Source organism: Oreochromis aureus, linkage group 22 (assembly GCF_013358895.1).
Source record: "Oreochromis aureus strain Israel breed Guangdong linkage group 22, ZZ_aureus, whole genome shotgun sequence".
Lineage (NCBI taxonomy): Eukaryota > Metazoa > Chordata > Actinopteri > Cichliformes > Cichlidae > Oreochromis > Oreochromis aureus.
The window spans coordinates 39032291-39050323 of record NC_052962.1 but is presented as its reverse complement, the minus strand read 5'-3'; the positions used below and the strand labels follow the sequence as shown (position 1 = coordinate 39050323).

Sequence of the window (18033 nt, the reverse complement as noted above, 5' to 3'; positions counted from 1 at the left end):
GGCATTATTGTTTCATTCTATTATAGAAACTTACAAGAAAGAGGCAAAATTGTATTCCATCATGCTTTATTAGATGCTTCGGTGAAAACAAATCAACAATGCAAAAGAAAAAAAAAACATTGCAAAACAACATACTGGAAAACATCTTGATGCATTCTCAATCATCCAAATCAATATAAGACTTATTTGTAACCTACATCAACAATTATGTTATGATAAATTATGTAATAACTACAAAAGAAGACGTACCTTTGTGGAAATGCTTGGAGCAGACTAACATGTGAGCTGAAGTGTTCTGGGATGTTATATTTGGTCTTCGAATGGCTGCAATCCAGGCCATCCATCGGCTCTTTGTTACTTCGGAAACATGGCTTGAACAATTTCTCTTACACGACGTAATCCGATAAAAACCGATCTCTTTACCCGTCGGCTTCCCGTGGCTGTGCGACCGGCTATTGCAGTTAATAATACAACAACTTCTTGCCATGTTTTGTGTTTCTTTTTATTGCTGTGTGACTGTTTTCATATGAAAGCCTGCGTGCGCTAGTACTGTTTGCCACTCGTTCCCAGAATCCTTTGCGGTTTTACCCCAGAATGACGTCACATTTTCAATCTCTACACATTACATTACAGTAATCCAAACGAAATGAAATAAAAGCATGGGTTACGGTTTCAAAATGCGGCCGAGATAAAATAGATCTTAGTTTTGCTAATCGCCTTAGGTGATAAAAACTGGACTTGAGAGTTGCCCTAATTTGAGTGTCCAATTTAAAATGGAATGGAGGAGGCATCTTTCTGCTCCAGAGGCAAATAAATCTGACAGTCGTCAGCATAGCAGTGGAAAGTTATTCCATGCTTTCTAAGGATGGTACCCAAAGGCTGTAACTATAATGCAAAAAGCAAAGGCCCTAAATCTGAGCCCTGTGGGACCCCAAACTGAAAAGTGGCAGAAAAGGACTCATACCCTAAAAAATTAACATTAAAAGTTCTGTCAGTAAGATAGGACCTAAACCAATTCAAAACCGTACCACAGATGCCTGCAAGATGGTGTAAGCGAGACAATAAGATGTTGTGGTCTACGGTATCAAAAGCAGCTGTTTGGTCAAGAAGGACAAGAACAACATGATTACCTGAATCACAGGTAAGAAGGATGTCATTAAAAACCTCGAACTGGTCGAAAACAGCAGAGCAAGGGATTAAAACAGAGGGGTCAGACTCAGGGGCAGAAATGAGGTCCTGCGTGGTTGCAACCTTATCAATAAAAAAACAAAAAACAAAACATAAAATCATTAGATAATTTGATAGAGGCGTCTAAACAGCCACTTTGTGGAGCATTTAAAACTAAACCAGTAGAGTTAAATAACACACGGGGATTATGACTGTTGGAGGAAATGATCTTGGAAAAGTATTCCCGCTTAGCCTCTTTAACCGTATCCTGATAGAGACGCCAGGAGTTCTTTAGGAGTTGTAGAGACACCTGTAATTTGTCCCTCTTCCATCAGCATTCAGCTCTACGACATTCCCTCCTCACAGCCCGAGTGGTGTCGTTAAACCAAGGCTCGGTTTTAGCTTTGGGCTGCCTGGTTTTAAATGGAGCCAAAGAGTCCAAAATAGTTAGGCACGAGGATTCAAACAAAGAGCTAAGGACCTCTGTGTCCAGATCAGAAGGGACAGACAGCTGGCTAAAGTCAGAGGAGAACCGGGCAGCAGTGGAGGGGTTGAGGATGAGACAGCGGCGAGCAGGAGCACTGTTTTGAACTGTAGTGCGCGAAAACACAGTATGAAATTACACAGCCTTATAGTTGGAAAAGATGGTGTCAAAGATTTCCACATTAGACACAGGTAAACTCTAAGATAAGACCAGGTCTAGTGTGTGTCCGTGATAATGAGTAGGGCCAGACATGGATTGAATCAAGTTAAAAGAGTCAATAAGGTTTAAAAACTCCTTCGCCAGAAGTTTGTCAGGACAGCAGACATGAATGTTAAAATCTCCCACAATGAGAACATAATCGCAGTTGGGATAACCCCAGATAGAAATTCTGAAAAGTAATTTGTGAAGTCCTTATTATATTTAGAGGGACGATAAATAACAGCAGAGAGCACTGAGATAGAGCAAATAACTTCAAAACACATCAGCTCAAAGCTGGAAGATAAAGGCTGTAAAACACGTTGTTTATATTTAAAATTCTTTTTAAAAACAACCGCTGTACCTCCTCCTCTTCCTGATGTCCTCGATGTATTAAAATAAAAACAGTCCGCTGGTAAAAGTTCGGAAAAGATACTGGACTCACCAGTCTTCAGCCAGGTCTCAGTGACACATGAAGTCCAGACTCCAGGAGGTGAATAACTCCTTCAGAACAAAAGATTTGTTTACCAGCGATCTGGCATTTACCAATCCAACCCTGACAGAAGCTGGGGCGGAGGTATGGGCCTCAGCAGCGTAGGGAACCCGGCACAATGGCTGCAGATTGTGGAGGTTTGTTTGGCACACCTTCAGCCGAGGAGGAAAGTGGCAACGAAAAAGCGGAGTATCATCCCAGTTGCTCACGGGTATGAGGCAAGCTTCCACAGGGTCCAAGAATCGTTGATGCACAAAAACTCCAGGAAATAATTGATGTACTCCTTGGGCAGCAGTGGGACGATGCGCCAAGGAGAGCTTGAGCTTAACCAGCCAACCACTGCGCCTAGCCTGACGCCTTCGCCGGGCAGGTAGCATAACAGCACGGCATAAGCAAGTTGGTATTTGTGACAGCAGCGGACAACAGGAATTCTGTTTTCCGTTAGCAAACAGAATAGTATTTTGACCAGAGCTTCAGAGATGCAGACGCGATTGGCGATCGTACACCAGTAAAGACCCGACTTCCTGAGTAACACATAGCAGGAACAATATAAAAACAAACAAAACTGACAGCGGCAGACGATCAGCCACATATACCGTCGCCATCTTTTTTCAGGCACAGTCAGAGTCAAGTGTGTCTTTGTGTGTCTGCATCAATTTTGGTCATATGGGATTAAACAGCATGCTTATAATAATTAATTAACATGCATGACTGAATAACTGGGCTGCTGGAATACACGGGGTGAGATATTAGACTGGAGCTTGTTAATGTGGAGTGGCTGATTTAGGCAAGTATAAACTGATCTGAAATATACTGTGCCTGGATTTAGTGTTAAATGGAGAAAATTTCAGCCACCTTTAGATGACTGTTAAATAGCGATAGAAAAAAGAATGACAGCCACAGACAACTGAAATTGGATTTTACCCTGGCAATACTCTTTTGCAAACATTAAAGACACATGGAAGCCCAGAGATGGATGAATTAGTTTGATGCTGCTGCTTAACAAAACTTACTGAATCGAGTTAAGGCTTGCAGATATGAAAATGGAAATAGCTTGTGTAATTGAATGATTGCATAGTGCTGAGGCCAGAGCTAGGTTGGCACTGCTGACCCTAGAATTGCAGATGGTTGGAGCAAGGTGTAATGTGATGCAGGATCAGCAAATTCTGGCATGAATGCTGATTGGCCTGGAGAAGGCCAGGAAAAGGTCATTGGACTAGACCAGTGATAACACAAACAGCTTGACAGTGTGGGAAAGTGGAAGTGATAAAGCTTAGATTTAGTCAGCAGCACCTGGCAGTGGACAGAGGTGAGGCCATAGATCTTCCTTATTGAACTTGAGCAGAAGGTTAATTTTGATGTCAATTCATGGGCTGAGAAATGATCGAATACTTAAATTTTTTTTAATAACTTTAGTCACATGAAATCTTAAACAGCTTAACAGTTTGGTTTCTATCAGGCAACAGAAAAAAGTGTTACTGAAAAAGAGACATTTCCTGCTTTGTGCACATTTGGTGCACGTGTGTGAGCATGACGTATGTGTGTGTGTGTGTTTTGTTTTTGTTTTTGTTAAACAAAGAAAAATACATTTATTCCTGTTTCATGCTAATGTTTTCACAAGTTTCTGAGTGGCTTTGCAAATATAAATACAATGAAATGTTCCATTTGTCTGTTCAGGGACACTGGAGGTTTTTGTGCAATCAAATGAAAGTGTTGGTCTGTGGTCCTTTGCATGATGTCACTTCCTCAGAGTTTCTTCCTGTCTGAAAGCAGAAAGAAGGCTGGACAAGAACATTACAGAACAGCACTTTAACAGTTCTGCAGTACTAACCCTAGTAGATAAAGTACAATTTAAACACTGTAAGTGCAGCTTCTGCTCAGCGTCTCAGTCCTCTCAAGATGTCCTCAGATATTTATGCTGAACCAGATCTATCAACGAAGGTGAGATACAGCAGAAAGGAGCAGGAGGACAGAGCAGAGTGGGAGCAGAGGGAGGTGGATACCTACGAGAGTGCAGATGAGATCAGAGATAGTTATGATCATTTTCAGTCACAGGAAGGAGGTAAGTAAATTATATTAAAAAAACGTTCTTCCAGTTTGTTACAGTCAGCTTTTAATGCCAAATAATTGCAAGCCATCAAACATCTGTGTCTCCATGTGCTGTATGAACTGTTGTAGTTTACATTTTTTCCATAGTTGGTTTGTAGAGCTCTGTGAACAGGAAATCCATTCAGGCACTTTGGTCACAGTGCAGATGCAATTTTTCGTTGTTTTTTGGCTACCGACCCTTTTATGAAGCTAAGCTGATACAACCACAACCACAGGTCTATTAATCACAGAGTGACAGGAAATAACCACAAACCAACATCCACACTGCTTTCTAACAGGACCACAGACTCAGAGTCCTCCTTCAGTCCAGAAGGGCTCTTTCAGATGTGCTACACTGGCTCTAAGAGTGCTGTGCCTCCTGATGTTAGCTGGGATCATCATCCTGTCCATATGCTGTAAGATAAGATACAACCTCTGAACTTCTCCTGCAAATGAATGTATGACTGATACTGAATCCCAGCAGCCAACAAACATGCAGCTTCACAACCAGAACGTGTCCTTCTGCCACAGCAAATACAGGAAGTACCTGATCACATGGAAACACCTTTAATATGAGGAAGTGTTGAAGCCTCAGAGCAGCTTTGACTGAATGTAAAAAGACATATTTTCAGTGAGAACAGGCACATGTCACATGAGTCAGAATCTATTCTTTCACAGCATATAGAGAACATCTCTGACTACAGGTGTAAAATGCTTTTGGATTCTTCACCTTCTTCCTCCACACTGAAGCACAATTATTTTGAATCTTGTCAGTGGTTTTTGTTCACAGTTGATACGTATTTAGCTCATCAGATTTCCTGTAGTTCTAACAGCTCCACCCACAGGACATGTTAAAGAACAACGGCTGCACAAGTTTCTGACTCTTATTGATATATTTGACAATGCAGAGGAAGAAGATTATTTCTGTTCAATGTTTCACTCATTTTATTTTATTTTATTTTATTTTGGTTTCACTAAAATATTTCAGTTGGTTGGAGTAACAGTCAGTTACAGAGCAGTTATGATAAACTGAGTAAAAACCACAGTCAGCTACAGGAAGAAGTGAAGAAGCTGAAGGAGAAGATAGAAGGTAATAAAGTTTGAATAACTAATAGAAAACATCAGTGTTACACAGTGATAACCTGATTGTGTCTTTATTTTGAATCCTAAATGTTTGATGCTGTGTAACAGTTTTTCTGTATAAATGTAAGTTTCAGTTAATTATGAATAAGAGAGAAAACCTGAGTTTAAATGAAGGATTTACAGGGAAAATGACAGGAACCAAAGATTTTTGACTACAGACTGAAATCAGAGATCTTATTAATGTGATACAACATGACACAAAGTCTGTCTTTAAAACATGTGTTTGACTTTAAGAGAAGTGTCCTGATCGATGGACGAGATTTGGAAGCAGCTGTTACTTTAAATCCACTGAGAGTAAAACTTGGTCTGAGAGCAGGAGAGACTGTCAGGATAAAGGAGCTGATCTGGTGATGATAAACAGCAAAGAGGAACAGGTGGGTGTGTTTGTTCATGTCTGTGCGATCTTTGATGGAACTGACAGTCATCTGTTACTTGTGTTTTTGACCTGCTGTCAGTCTGTGACCTGCTTCCTGTCTCCACTCTGATGGATTTCTTTGATTCTCCTTTTATGTTACAGACATTCACATTCAAATGTAAAGTTTTTACACATTTGACAAATTCAAAGCAAAAATTTAATGTTGGGTTTATTAAAGTGTCCTGCTGGAACACAAGACCAATAACTGCACGACAAAACAAGGGGCGCTCTTCATGTTTGTGGCTCGCGAGGGAAGTCAGCCCAGGTCTTCACCTGTCCTTAGCCAACTTCGACTGATTCCTTCGCTACAGCCCTTTTTATTGTCAGCAAGCAATCATTCATGAATATGCAATTACAAATACACGTGACATTCTTAAGCAGGCATATCTGAACAACATCAGTGTCTGTATTCTGTGTGTGTGTGTGTGTGTGTGTGTGTGTGTGTGTGTGTGTGTGTGTGTGTGTGTGTATGAGGTATGCAGAAAAGCAGAAGTAAGCGTCTCGCTAAATGATAAGAACAGGAACTTGCAATAGGTCATGTCTCAGACGAACATTTAAAGGTGTGAAGTCTTGCACTTTAAGAAACAACAGTCTGGTTTCTAAAGCTATTATGGAAATTATAACGTCGAGGCTGCTTCCTCTCATCTCATGGTACAGAAGTGCACACAGAATCTTATCAGACCTAATAAGGATATGATTCTTATCAGCATACAAATGATTATATATTTCTGAGGATAAATGAAAACATAAAAAATATCAATCCTAACATTTAAATCACATAAAAATTAGAATAATCTTCATAATCCAGATTTTTTTTCTGACTACCGTTTTTTCCGCAGTATAAGAAAAGAATAGAATAGAATTCAACTTTATTGTCATTGCACATGCACAGGTACAGGGCAACGAAATGCAGCTTGCATCCATCCAGAAGTGCTTTAGCCATGATATAGATATATTACAATATATATTAGCAATAATAGAGATATGTGAGTATGTTACAGAAATGGGTCTATTATGGTATGTTACAATGTACACGGTATGAAGTATGTTATGAATATTCTATAACTATAAGTATGTACAGGTTGTAGTGAGTACAAGCTATGTACAGGCTATGAACAGGATATAAATATGAAAAAAACTATACAGAATATGACAGGGGTATTAAACTAAAATTTGAGGAGGTCCAGTTGGAAAAAATCTCCTCAAGCAGAGGTCCAGGACATCATAATGTCTAACTTGTGTTGTGATTTTGATAGAGAAGCAGCCTTTTTTTTTAAATCAATATCTGAACGTATGAACAATAGTCTGTCAAATCAATGAAAAAACAAGTTAAAAACATTTCAACAAAATTTATTGTTAACACTGAAACACACAGTAGACCTACATTAGATATAGGGCTGCTGTTTAAAATGAATAACAGAAAATAAATAAAATGGCAAAATTGTGCATCTTAAAACAAAGTGCTTAATTTCAGAAAGAAAATAGCAGCAGCTTGAGTTTCCCTTTTTCTTTACCTTTTACAAATCGGCTTAACAGTCTCAATACATTTTCAACAGATAACATCAAAACACTTAACAATTTTACAGTTTCTCTTTTTTTTTTTTTTAACCTGTCCCGTTTGGTTCTTTTGCCATCAGAATTGTTGTCTAAAGGTGAAGAAAGATGCCCAACGGATTTACTTTACCAAATGGACCATCCCAGCCTTGCCGTAATGGTCCATTTGATTCACCTTTTATTGTTTATTTTATTTTCACTTGCTGAATACGGGACAGACTTGACTGGTGGAAAGAAAGAGGAAAGAAAAACAGCTGAGAAGAGGGACGGGGAAAAGGGCAAAAACAAAACCAACAGAATAAGCAGACAAAAAAAAAAATACATATCGATCACCTGGATCACCTGTTGAGAAAGAAAGAAGAAAGCAAGCAGAAGAAGACAAGAGTAATAAACAAGATCACAATGATCTATGGGAATATGACAGTAAATACTAAATATTAAATATTATTGTGCAGCACGTGAGATCGACAGCGCACAGTGTGCTTTGAGGTAGGAGCCAAAAGGGTGTAGTTTGTGTGTGTGATCACCCGTGTGTGCACCTGTGAGCATGAACGCTTTGTTTTTAAAAAGGTTCCTTCATGTAATGATCTGCTAGAGGGTGTGGGGGCCACAGCCCCGTCCTCCAGGGCATGAAGCAGGTATGGAGGAGATCAAAACTCCAGACATCCAGAGGCCCCCAGAACACAAGAGACCAAGGAAGACCAACAGAGGGCAGCCGCGCCACTATCCCAGAAAGAGCTGAGGAGAGTCCCAGATGAGGGGTCACTCAGCAGCCGCGAGCAGAAGCCAGGGGGTTGCAGTGACGTGCCCGTGAGCTCCGCCGGCAGCCAGCTGTGCCTGAGTGACCGAGCCCGGGCTGAGAGGCCGAGGCACCCCACCCCTGAAGTGGCCCGAGCGAGCCCCAGGCTCCATGCCCCGATAAGCAGCCGCCAAGGAGTGAGCCGGTGGGTACCTGGGCGCCCACCCCGGACACAAAGAACCACCAATGCACTGATGTCTGAGGCGTCTGCCACCGGGAGGGAAGTGGTGGGGAGATGGGCCTCAAACCTTGGAGGGCCTGAGATGTCCCCAGAGAGGTGGCGTCTGATACCCAACCTGACATATAGACACAGACAAACAGGCACACACAGATACAAACATCTATTCCCACCCTCATGCTCTCAACACTCACCCAACGTGGAGACAGACATAGAGACACTGTACACACAATCACACTCCCCAAGCGTACTCTAAGCCCCGGGTCTAGGTACTCTTGCCCTGGAGGGGAAACTGCACCCAGACCCAGGTGGTGTTACCCTTTTCCCTGCGGTGGGGAGAAGCAGACCGCCCCGACTCCGCAGCAGCAGGGAGGCCCCACATTCCAGACCCCAGTCGGACGGCCAACTCCTCCTCCTAGCCCCCGCCCAGCAGGCCGCAGAGAACGGGGTGTGTGAAGACTCCAAACCTCCCTCCACCCGCTCATATGTAGTGTTGATGTATGTGTGTTCTAAGGTGCATTTAAAACCCAGGAGGGCATGGAGCTACCTGCCAGAGCAGCAGGTAAGCGTATAGCCCCTCCTGCTAGCCCTCAATGTCTACGTGTATTTAAAATTGAGAGGTGGGCAACGACGCCAGGGGTGAGGTGTACACCCTGATGGTGATTGGAATCCGTGTAGCGTGCCCACCCCCAAGATCCTATATGTATGTGTAATGAGAGTGTGAGTAATGTGAATGTCTAAGTTGTGGGATAAAATTGAGGCAGAGGCAGCCAGAAGGGGACAGAGGGGGGGATGTCTCCTCTGCACCCTGGTGACACACCCCTACCCCAAGGCCCTGCATGTGTGGGTGATTGTGGTGGAGCAGGAAGAGGGAGGCAGCTGGAGATGGGGAGGGAAGGAAGGGAGGGGCAAGTGACCCCTCCCTGGGGTCAGCTCCCCCGCTGACCCCAATAGGCACCCCCATACTCTGCAACCCGCCAGGGAAGTTTCTCTTTCTTTCCCCCTTATATTCCACTTCCCCACTTTCTGTTGTTCAGTGAGAGAATTGAGCTTTAGTTTGCTCTACTAGGATTGTAAATCTGGGCTGGAATGGTGTCAGGGCCATTCTCATACACACGTGTAGGTGCTCATTGGTGATCCTGGAACGATACTTAGTTTTTATTGTGTTCATTGTGGAGAAAGCTGCCTCACAGCTGTATGTGGAGCCAAACATGGTCAAGATGCACAGGGCTACTTTCCTCAGATTTGGGAAAGCTGTCTCAGAGACCATTTGGAGCCAGAAAGTGGCAGGTTCAGTTCTTCCAAACTGCTCTTTCAGGGCCACATCTGCTTGGAGATCAACCAGCTGCATTTGAAGAGGCCCAGCATTTGCCCACTTGAAGTGCTGTGTGACTTCCTTTGAGAACCCTCTGACATCAGTGATGAGAAATGGGTTCTTTATGAACATGGTGAGCTGCTGTCCAAAGCTGAAGCTATCAAAACGTTTGCTGAAGTTTTCAATCAGCTTATCAACAAAGTCAACAAAAGCGGACACATCTCGCTGTCCCTGAACCTGTTCCTTCACTGTTGGGAAGTGTGCATAGTCTCCTTGCAGGTCTTCTTTGAACACTTCAAGTTTCCTCTGAAAGGAGTGGACAGCTGTCATCAGTTCACAAATTGAATTGTCCTTACCCTGCAGCTTCAAATTCAGTTCATTCAGGTGTGAAGTGATATCAACCAAAAAGGCCACAATATCCATGTTTTTCCCATCATTTAAAAATAGAGAAAAGTTTGTTGCTTTCTGACTTTCCAGCTCTTCCAAGAAAGCTGCTACTTCACTTCTGATGGACCAAAATCGCTCCAATGCCCTGCCTTTGCTAAGCCATCTCACATTGTTGTGAAGCAGAAGATCATCAGCGTGTGCATCAACTTCTCTGAGGAATTCCCTGAGCACGCGATGCTGACAAGAAGAAGATGCCCTGAGAAAATGTATCATTTTCATCATTGTTTTCATCACCTCAGCATACTCATCTGACAGCGTGGAGCATAAGACAGACTGATGAATAATGCAATGGTAAGAGATTAGCTCGGGATTGTCCTCTTTCATTCTTGCTACAGCTCCTTTCTCTCTCCCCATCATAGCAGGGGCTCCATCTGTGGTTATTGAAACCACTTGGTTTGGCTCTATTCCTCGCTTTGTTAACATTTCCTTAATGGCCAGGTAGATATCCTCTCCTCTTGTAGTGCTGTGAAGGGAAGTTACACCTAGCAGGTCTTCACAGAACTCTTTCTTATCATTGTTGAAGAACCTTACATAAACTAACAGCTGAGCATTGTCAGACACATCAGTGGACTCATCTACAGCCAAGCCTACACATGGTGTCTTATGAATAGCTTCTTCCAGCTGGGACAGGACATCCTGAGCTAATATTTCACTTCTCTTTGTGGCTGTTGATGCTGACATAGGTATTTGCTTTATTTTGTCACAAAGCTCTTCTTTTTGTTTACCCTCAAGTAATGTTTCTGCTACTGCACTCATGCACTCTTTGACAACACCTGCATCTGCAAAGGGCTTTTTGTGTTGACCTAAAATCCAAGCAACTCTTAGGGAACATTCATGAGCACGTTGTTGGGCGGTGAAAGAACTGGTTAAGATCCTTGTGGATTGATCATATTGGGCTCTGAGACTGCTAATTTTCTGGGACCTGAGCTCAGACTTGGGTGGGTATGATTGTTCAAAGGCTTTGTGCTTTGTCTCATAGTGGCGTTTGACATTGCCACTTTTAATCAGTGCCACGGTTTCTGAACATATAAGACACACTGGTTTGCTGCTTGCGGCCGGAAGAATGAACATATATGCGTCGGTCCATTCAGCCTTGAAAGTTCTATTTTCAGGATACAACAGGATAGAACAGAAGAGGGAGGGAGAGAGAGAGGCAGTCGCTCCATATATCGGTTGTTAAGCTTAATGTGGGTACACTTTACAAACATTCAGAAATGAACTTACACACTTGCTTTACTTCTCTCTGGGATAACTTTCTCGGAGATGAAATGCTGGTTTGGTAGTGAGGCTACAAATACACACAGCCGCTCTATCACGTGACGCACACTGCTCCGACGTGCTACGGTTATGAGCCGAGTTACGCCGTGTCGCAAGTTTTGTGAGGTGTTTTTTTGATATTTAATGGATCGGATTACATTTTTTATTTCTCGCCGATATCCGATCCAGTAATTTAGGTCAGTATCGGACCGATACCGATACGTAATATCGGATCGGTCCATCTCTAATATAAAGTGCTGGTGGTTGTGAGTGGTGGTTCAGTCCATGTTATTATTGTGTGTTTGAGGGTACAGTTGTCCATTGTGTGTGTGTGTGTGTAGGTGGTTGTGGGTGTGTGTATGTTCAGTCCATGAGTTTAACGTGGGTCAGATGTCAGGAGGCAGAGTTCAGGAGTCTGACAGCTGTGGGGAAGAAGCTGTTCTGGTACCTGGTGGTCTTAGTCCGGAGGCTCCTGTAGCACCTCACAGAGGGCAGGAGGGTGAAGAGTCCATGTGATGGGTGACTGGGGTCTTTGATGATTTTCCCAGCCCTTTTCAGACACCGCTTCCTGTAGATGTCCTTTATGGCAGGAAGTGGTGCTCCGGCGATGCGCTGGGCAGTTTTCACAACCCTCTGCAACGCCTTCCGGTTCGAGGCAGAGCAGTTCCCGTACCAAACTGTTATACAGTTGGTCAGGATGCTCTTGATGGTGCAGCGGTAGAAGTTCACCAGGATGTCTGAGGACAGGTGGTTCTTCCTCAGAGTCCTCAAGAAGAAGAGGCGCTGGTGAGCCTTCTTGACCAGCTTGGAGCAGTTGGTCATCCAGATGAGATCCTCAGAGATGTGGACTCCCAGGAACTTGAAGCTGTTCACACGCTCCACAGCCGTCCCCTTAATGTGGATGGGTGGATGTGGGTCAGCATTCCTCCTGTAGTCCACGATGAGCTCCTTGGTCTTCTCGGTGTTAAGCAGCAGGTTGTTTGTGTCGCACCACTCAGCCAGACGATCCACCTCCCTGTAGGCCAGGGGTGGGCACCGAGGGCCGGTGTCCCTGCAGGTTTTCCATGTGTCCTTGAACCAACACAGCTGATTTAAATGGCTAAATTATCTCCTCAACACGTCCTGATGTTCTCCAGAGGCCTGGTAACGAACTAATCATGTGATTCAGGTGTGTTGACCCAAGGTGAGATCTAAAACCTGCAGGGACACCGGCCCTCGGGGCCTGGAATTGCCCACCCCTGCTGTAGGCGGTCTCATCATTGTCACTGATGAGGCCAATCACCGTGGTGTCATCTGCAAACTTAATGATGGTGTTGGAACCATCAGCAGGTCTGCAGTCGTGGGTGAAGAGGGAGTAGAGGAAAGGGCTCATCACACAGCCTTGTGGTACACCGGTGTTCATTGTGATTGTAGATGAGCAGTGGTTATCCAGCCGGACATGCTGGGGGCGGTTGGTCAGGAAGTCCAGTAACCATTTGCAGATGAGGGAACTGATGCCCAGGTCTGTCAGTTTCCTGATGAGTTGTGAGGGGTGGATTGTATTGAATGCTGAACTGAAGTCTATAAACAGCATTCTGGCGTAGGTGTTGTTGTTGTCCAGGTGTGAGAGGACAGAGTGCAGTGCGATGGAGACTGCATCCTCTGTGCTCCTGTTCTGGCGATATGCGAATTGGTGGGGGTCCAGGGTGGGGGGGAGACAGGATTTGAAGTGTGCTAGGACCAGCTGCTCTAAGCACTTAGTGATGATGGGGGTGAGTGCTACTGGGCGGTAGTCATTGAGGCAAGATGGGTTGGAGTTTTTGGGTATCGGGACGATGGAGGTGGATTTGAAGCAGGCCGGTACCACAGCGTGGGCCAAGGACAGATTGAATATGTCTGTGAGCACTCCTGCAAGCTCCCAGAACACGCTCTGAGAACACGCCTGGGATGCCATCAGGACCTGCAGCCTTGTGGACATTGATCCTGCTCAGCACTGCTCCTACATCGGTGGGGGAGAGAGTCACAGGTTGGTGGTCTGGCGTCATGTCTGTTTTGGTTGTGGTTGTGGGGTTCCCTCGCTCAAAACGAGCATAAAAGTTGTTGAGCTCATTGAGGAAGGAGACATCAGAGGATGCGGGGGAGGGTTTGGTGGTCCTGTAGTCTGTAATGGTCTGGAGTCCTTGCCACATGCGTCGGGGGTTGGAGTTGGAGAAGTGTTCTTCTACCTTCTTTTTGTAATGGTGTTTGGCTTTTTTGATGCCCTTCTTTAGATTAGCCCTGGCTGTACTGTAGGCGTGTGCATCTCCTGACCTAAAGGCAGTGTTGCGGGCCTTCAGGAGGAGACGAACATCCCGGTTCATCCAAGGCTTCTGGTTGGGGTACATGGTGATCCGTTTCTGGGTGGTGACACTGTCTGTGGTTTTGGAGATGTAATCCAGTACAGATGAGGCGTACTGGTCCAGGTCTGTGTGGGTGAACATATTCCAGTCTGTGTTTTTAAATCTGTCCTGGAGCACTGCGTCTGTCCCCTCTGGCCACACTTTAATTGTCCTCACAGCAGGTTTCACACGTTGGATGAGTGGTGAATACCTAGATGTGAGGAACAGGGAGAGATGGTCCGATTGTCCAATGTGGGGGAGGGGTGTTGCTTTGTAGGCTCCAGCCAAATTGGAATAAACATGGTCTAAAGTCTTGTCTCCTCTGGTGTGGCAGGAGACATGTTGGTGGAATCTGGGGAGGACTGTCTTTAAGTTGGTGTGGGTGAAGTCGCCAGCAACAATAAAAGCAGCCTCGGGGTGTTTATTCTGGTGTTTGTTAATGGCTGCAGAAAGTTCTTTCATGGCCAACCTAGCATTAGCGTCAGGGGGGAGTGAGGCAGTGAGTATGACAGAAGTGAGTTCTCTGGGGAGATAATAAGGTCTGCATTTGACCATTAAAAACTCCGCATTAGGTGAGCAGTGACTCTCAGTAGTAGTGGAGTTCATGCACCAAGCATTGTTAATATAAATGCACAAACCTCCACCTCTGGTCTTGCCGGAGTCAACTGCTAGCCTGTCGGCTCGGTGTGTGTGGCGTCCTGCTAACTCGATAGCATTGTCCGGGCAGCTGTTGTTCAACCATGTTTCGGTGAAAAACATGACATTTGAGTCCATAATCCGTCTGTTGTTAGTGATGGAGAGCCGTATCTCATCCATTTTGTTTGCCAGAGAACGGACATTGGCGAGGAAAATACTGGGTAAAGGCAACCGGTGTGGTGTTAGCTTTAGCTTAGCCCGTAGCCCTCCGCGCCTACCTCGCTTTTGTTCACGTTCTCGGCACCGTCTGCGTGCACTTCCGCCCGGCCGAGGAGAGTGGGCAGCCTCCGGTGTTCTGGAGATCTCTGGGATGAGTCGGAGATCGGCGATAAAACTGTTGGAGTTATGAGTCCAGATGTCCAGAAGCTCTTGTCTGCTGTAGGTCAGCAACGCACAGCAATTCTGGATGAATAATCCGGTTAAAAGTAGATAAAAAAAAAAAAAACGCTAAACAGCAGATTCTGGAGGGACACTGAGCCTCGCGTTGTTCACGCGCAGGCATCTTGGTCTAAGGCGCACTTAAAATCCTTTCATTTTCTCAAAAATCAACAGTGCGCCTTATGTATTCATTCTGGTTGTGCTTACTGACCTCGAACCGATTTTATGTCGTACACGGCGCTCAAAAATCTGTCAAGAAATGTTTTAGTATGACTTTGGTAAGCTACGAAGCCGCAACGCTTGATGGATTGTGAAAGCATTACGGCTACTGTAGTCAGGAGCATCGCGGAGTAATCTGGGTCTGCGGCATCACTGAGAGTTACAAACAGTCTAAATTGTTTCATCTTTAATAAAATGAGCAGCGTTGCTGCTTTACCAGGTGTAACAATTAAGTTTAACATCCAGGCATCCATGAAAACAGAATTTATGAAATTTAACGGAGTTAGAAGTTAGCAGGAAGTATATAGGTATATAATGATGTGCTACGTGATTGCTAGCAACACAGCTATGTTAGCATAACAAACACAGTGAAGCTGGAGGATGAACGCTAACTTTTTTCCACAAAAGTTAACGTGAGGGTCTGATGGTGAGGGACAAATGCAATCGCATGGCAGGATGTTGTAAATGGACCAAACTTCAGTCAGGAGAACAACTGAGATAATCCATCCACAATACGAGGTTAGTCATTAATATACTGCAACAACATGGGAATAGAGCAGCTACCAGAGAATTCAACATTAATGAATCAATGGTACGGAAGTGGAGGAAGCAAGAAGAATGAATTGATAAGTTTAACTTATCTGAGTGTTTGTTTTTGCCTTATAATCCAGTGCACCTTATGGCCCCCCAAAATACGGTAAATCCAACTGAATCAAATGATTTGTTAACACTGATTCCACTGCAACACTGACTGAGCTACAGGAGGAGCTGATATTCATTGATTCTTTGGGTCTTTCTGATTTCTGCACAATGGAAGAAAAGTTTCATCACATTTATTCTTCCTTCAGACAGATTCACAAGATGATGTTACGACAACAGAAGTGCTGAATTATGACTGGAGACAATATTTGTGTCTCTTCTCAAACAGGAATTTGTCAATGAATTCGGAGGATTCTTCTGGATTGGTCTGACAGCCAAACAGACATCAGGAGGATCTAAATGGGAATGGGTGGATGGATCAGCGCTGACAGAAACGTGAGACATTAGTTTGTTTCTATTCCAGAGTTATTATTTAGAAGTGAAACATTGATGTTTTGGAAGATAGATCAGCAATACATGAGCTGAGCTATTTTCCAACAGTCCCACAAACTGAATGTAAAGAAAAGCAGAAATCCTTCTTTGAATGAACAGCTGTGCTTGAACTCTCTTCATCTGCAGTCTGTGATGACGTTCAGTTACAACAAGTCAGTTTGAAGAAATCAGGATTGAAAAATGTTCAAAGCAGCGACCGACACATTTCACTTTGTTCAATTTGTCTTCATGTTTTTTGTGCTGTAATGTTTCTTTTCTCACAGAGCAAAAACTGTTTCAGAGAATTCCTGTCTCTTCTTCTTTGGTGTTTGTAAAACTTCAGAACATATGAAGGAAGAAGCTTCAGTAAATATGACCTGATAGACACACATTTCAAAGTGATGTCTGTAAACAGCTGACAAAACCGTTTCAAACAGCAGAAAGTCAGCTCTGACTTCTTTTTATTCTCCATTTTTACAGCAGGAAGATTTCATATTCATCAAAGCTTGAAAGCTGTTTTAGTGTGCATGATGATTCTCAGAGAAAAGTCTAAAGGAGGGAAAGTGGGCGAAAAACCTGGGAAAGAAACACAGCAAATATTTATACTCATATTTATATGAATGTGACAATAGTTATGAGTTTAGTCCAGTTTAATGTCATATTTTATCTCTCTGACAGGTTCTGGGCAAAGGGACATGAGATTCCCAGTTATGGTTACTATGGAGTCTGCTGTGACAGTGATGGGAAATGGACACAGTCACCTGGATATAATTTTGGTGATCGTGTTTCAAAGACCTTCATCTGTGAGAAATGAGTTTGGTGCTTTAATGTGAAATGTAAGATTGAAATGTTTGAATAATCCAACCAAAGACACCTCACTATGAAATGTCCTGCATGAGCCTCAGACTCAGCTCACAGTTGTTACTTGTTCATTCTGCATCATATATTGATTACATATATTGTCCCTCTGTGCTCTGTGCTGTACAGTAAGGTTAGAAATCATCCACACAAAAACTTGAAGTACTTCATTACTCTGTAGTTCCAGCAAATTGTTCTAATACAAGTCAAAGTGCAGCTTGTCTTTACTTTGGTTTACTTGGTTTCTTCATCAGTCTGTTGGGCCTAAAATTACAGTAAATGTCTTGAGTTTCTCTCAAACAGCTGAAAGTAGCTGCTTCTTTTTGTAGTAAAAATGAGGAACATTAAAAGAGATTGAAATGCAGAAAAAGCATGTTTGGCAAATTTCAAATGTGTGAATTAGTGAAGAATATTGATTTCTGATGCAGCAGTAAAGTAATGGTGTTGAAATCTGGGCCTGCACCCTCATGTAATACCACTTTGAACCACAAGATGGTACAGTAAGGCAGCATCTAGTCTGCACTGAGTTCAAACTTGTACTGTTGCTTGCACTACAGCAAACTCTCTGGTTGTATGCTGCCCGAACAGTTTTATGTAATATTGGCATGAAATATTAATACTGAAAGGAATGGAAGCAATGTCAGATTTAAAAAGCCTGAACTGTTAAATGTACCCCTACATTTAAAATAGATAAATAATACAATAAAAATGGCAATTAACATAAATCGTATTTTGTTGAGTCAAGTCTGTGTCTTAGATCAGTGGTTCTCAAACTTTTCACAATAAATACCACCTCATAAAATATATGGCTCTTGAAGTACCACTCGTATCTCTCGTTTGGCTCTCGGAGAAGGCGGTCGCACTTTTCTCCTCTCCTCCTTTCCCTTATCTTCCCTGCTTAGCCTCTTATGTCCTTGTC

General features: G+C 43.5%; 1 protein-coding gene across 1 annotated transcript in view; it reads left to right on the top strand.

Moving 5' to 3' along the window:
- LOC116318446 overlaps positions 1-17792 on the top strand; it is a 52527-nt gene extending 34735 nt beyond the window's left edge. The window contains exons 6-11 of the mRNA XM_039605360.1: positions 4249-4401; positions 4727-4843; positions 5416-5517; positions 5805-5944; positions 16114-16220; positions 16935-17792. Of these exons, the coding sequence (XP_039461294.1) occupies positions 4249-4401; positions 4727-4843; positions 5416-5517; positions 5805-5944; positions 16114-16220; positions 16935-17070 (755 nt within the window). The 3' untranslated portion in view covers positions 17071-17792. The remainder of the gene's footprint in view (positions 1-4248; positions 4402-4726; positions 4844-5415; positions 5518-5804; positions 5945-16113; positions 16221-16934) is intronic.
- The last annotated feature ends 241 nt before the right edge of the window (positions 17793-18033 follow it).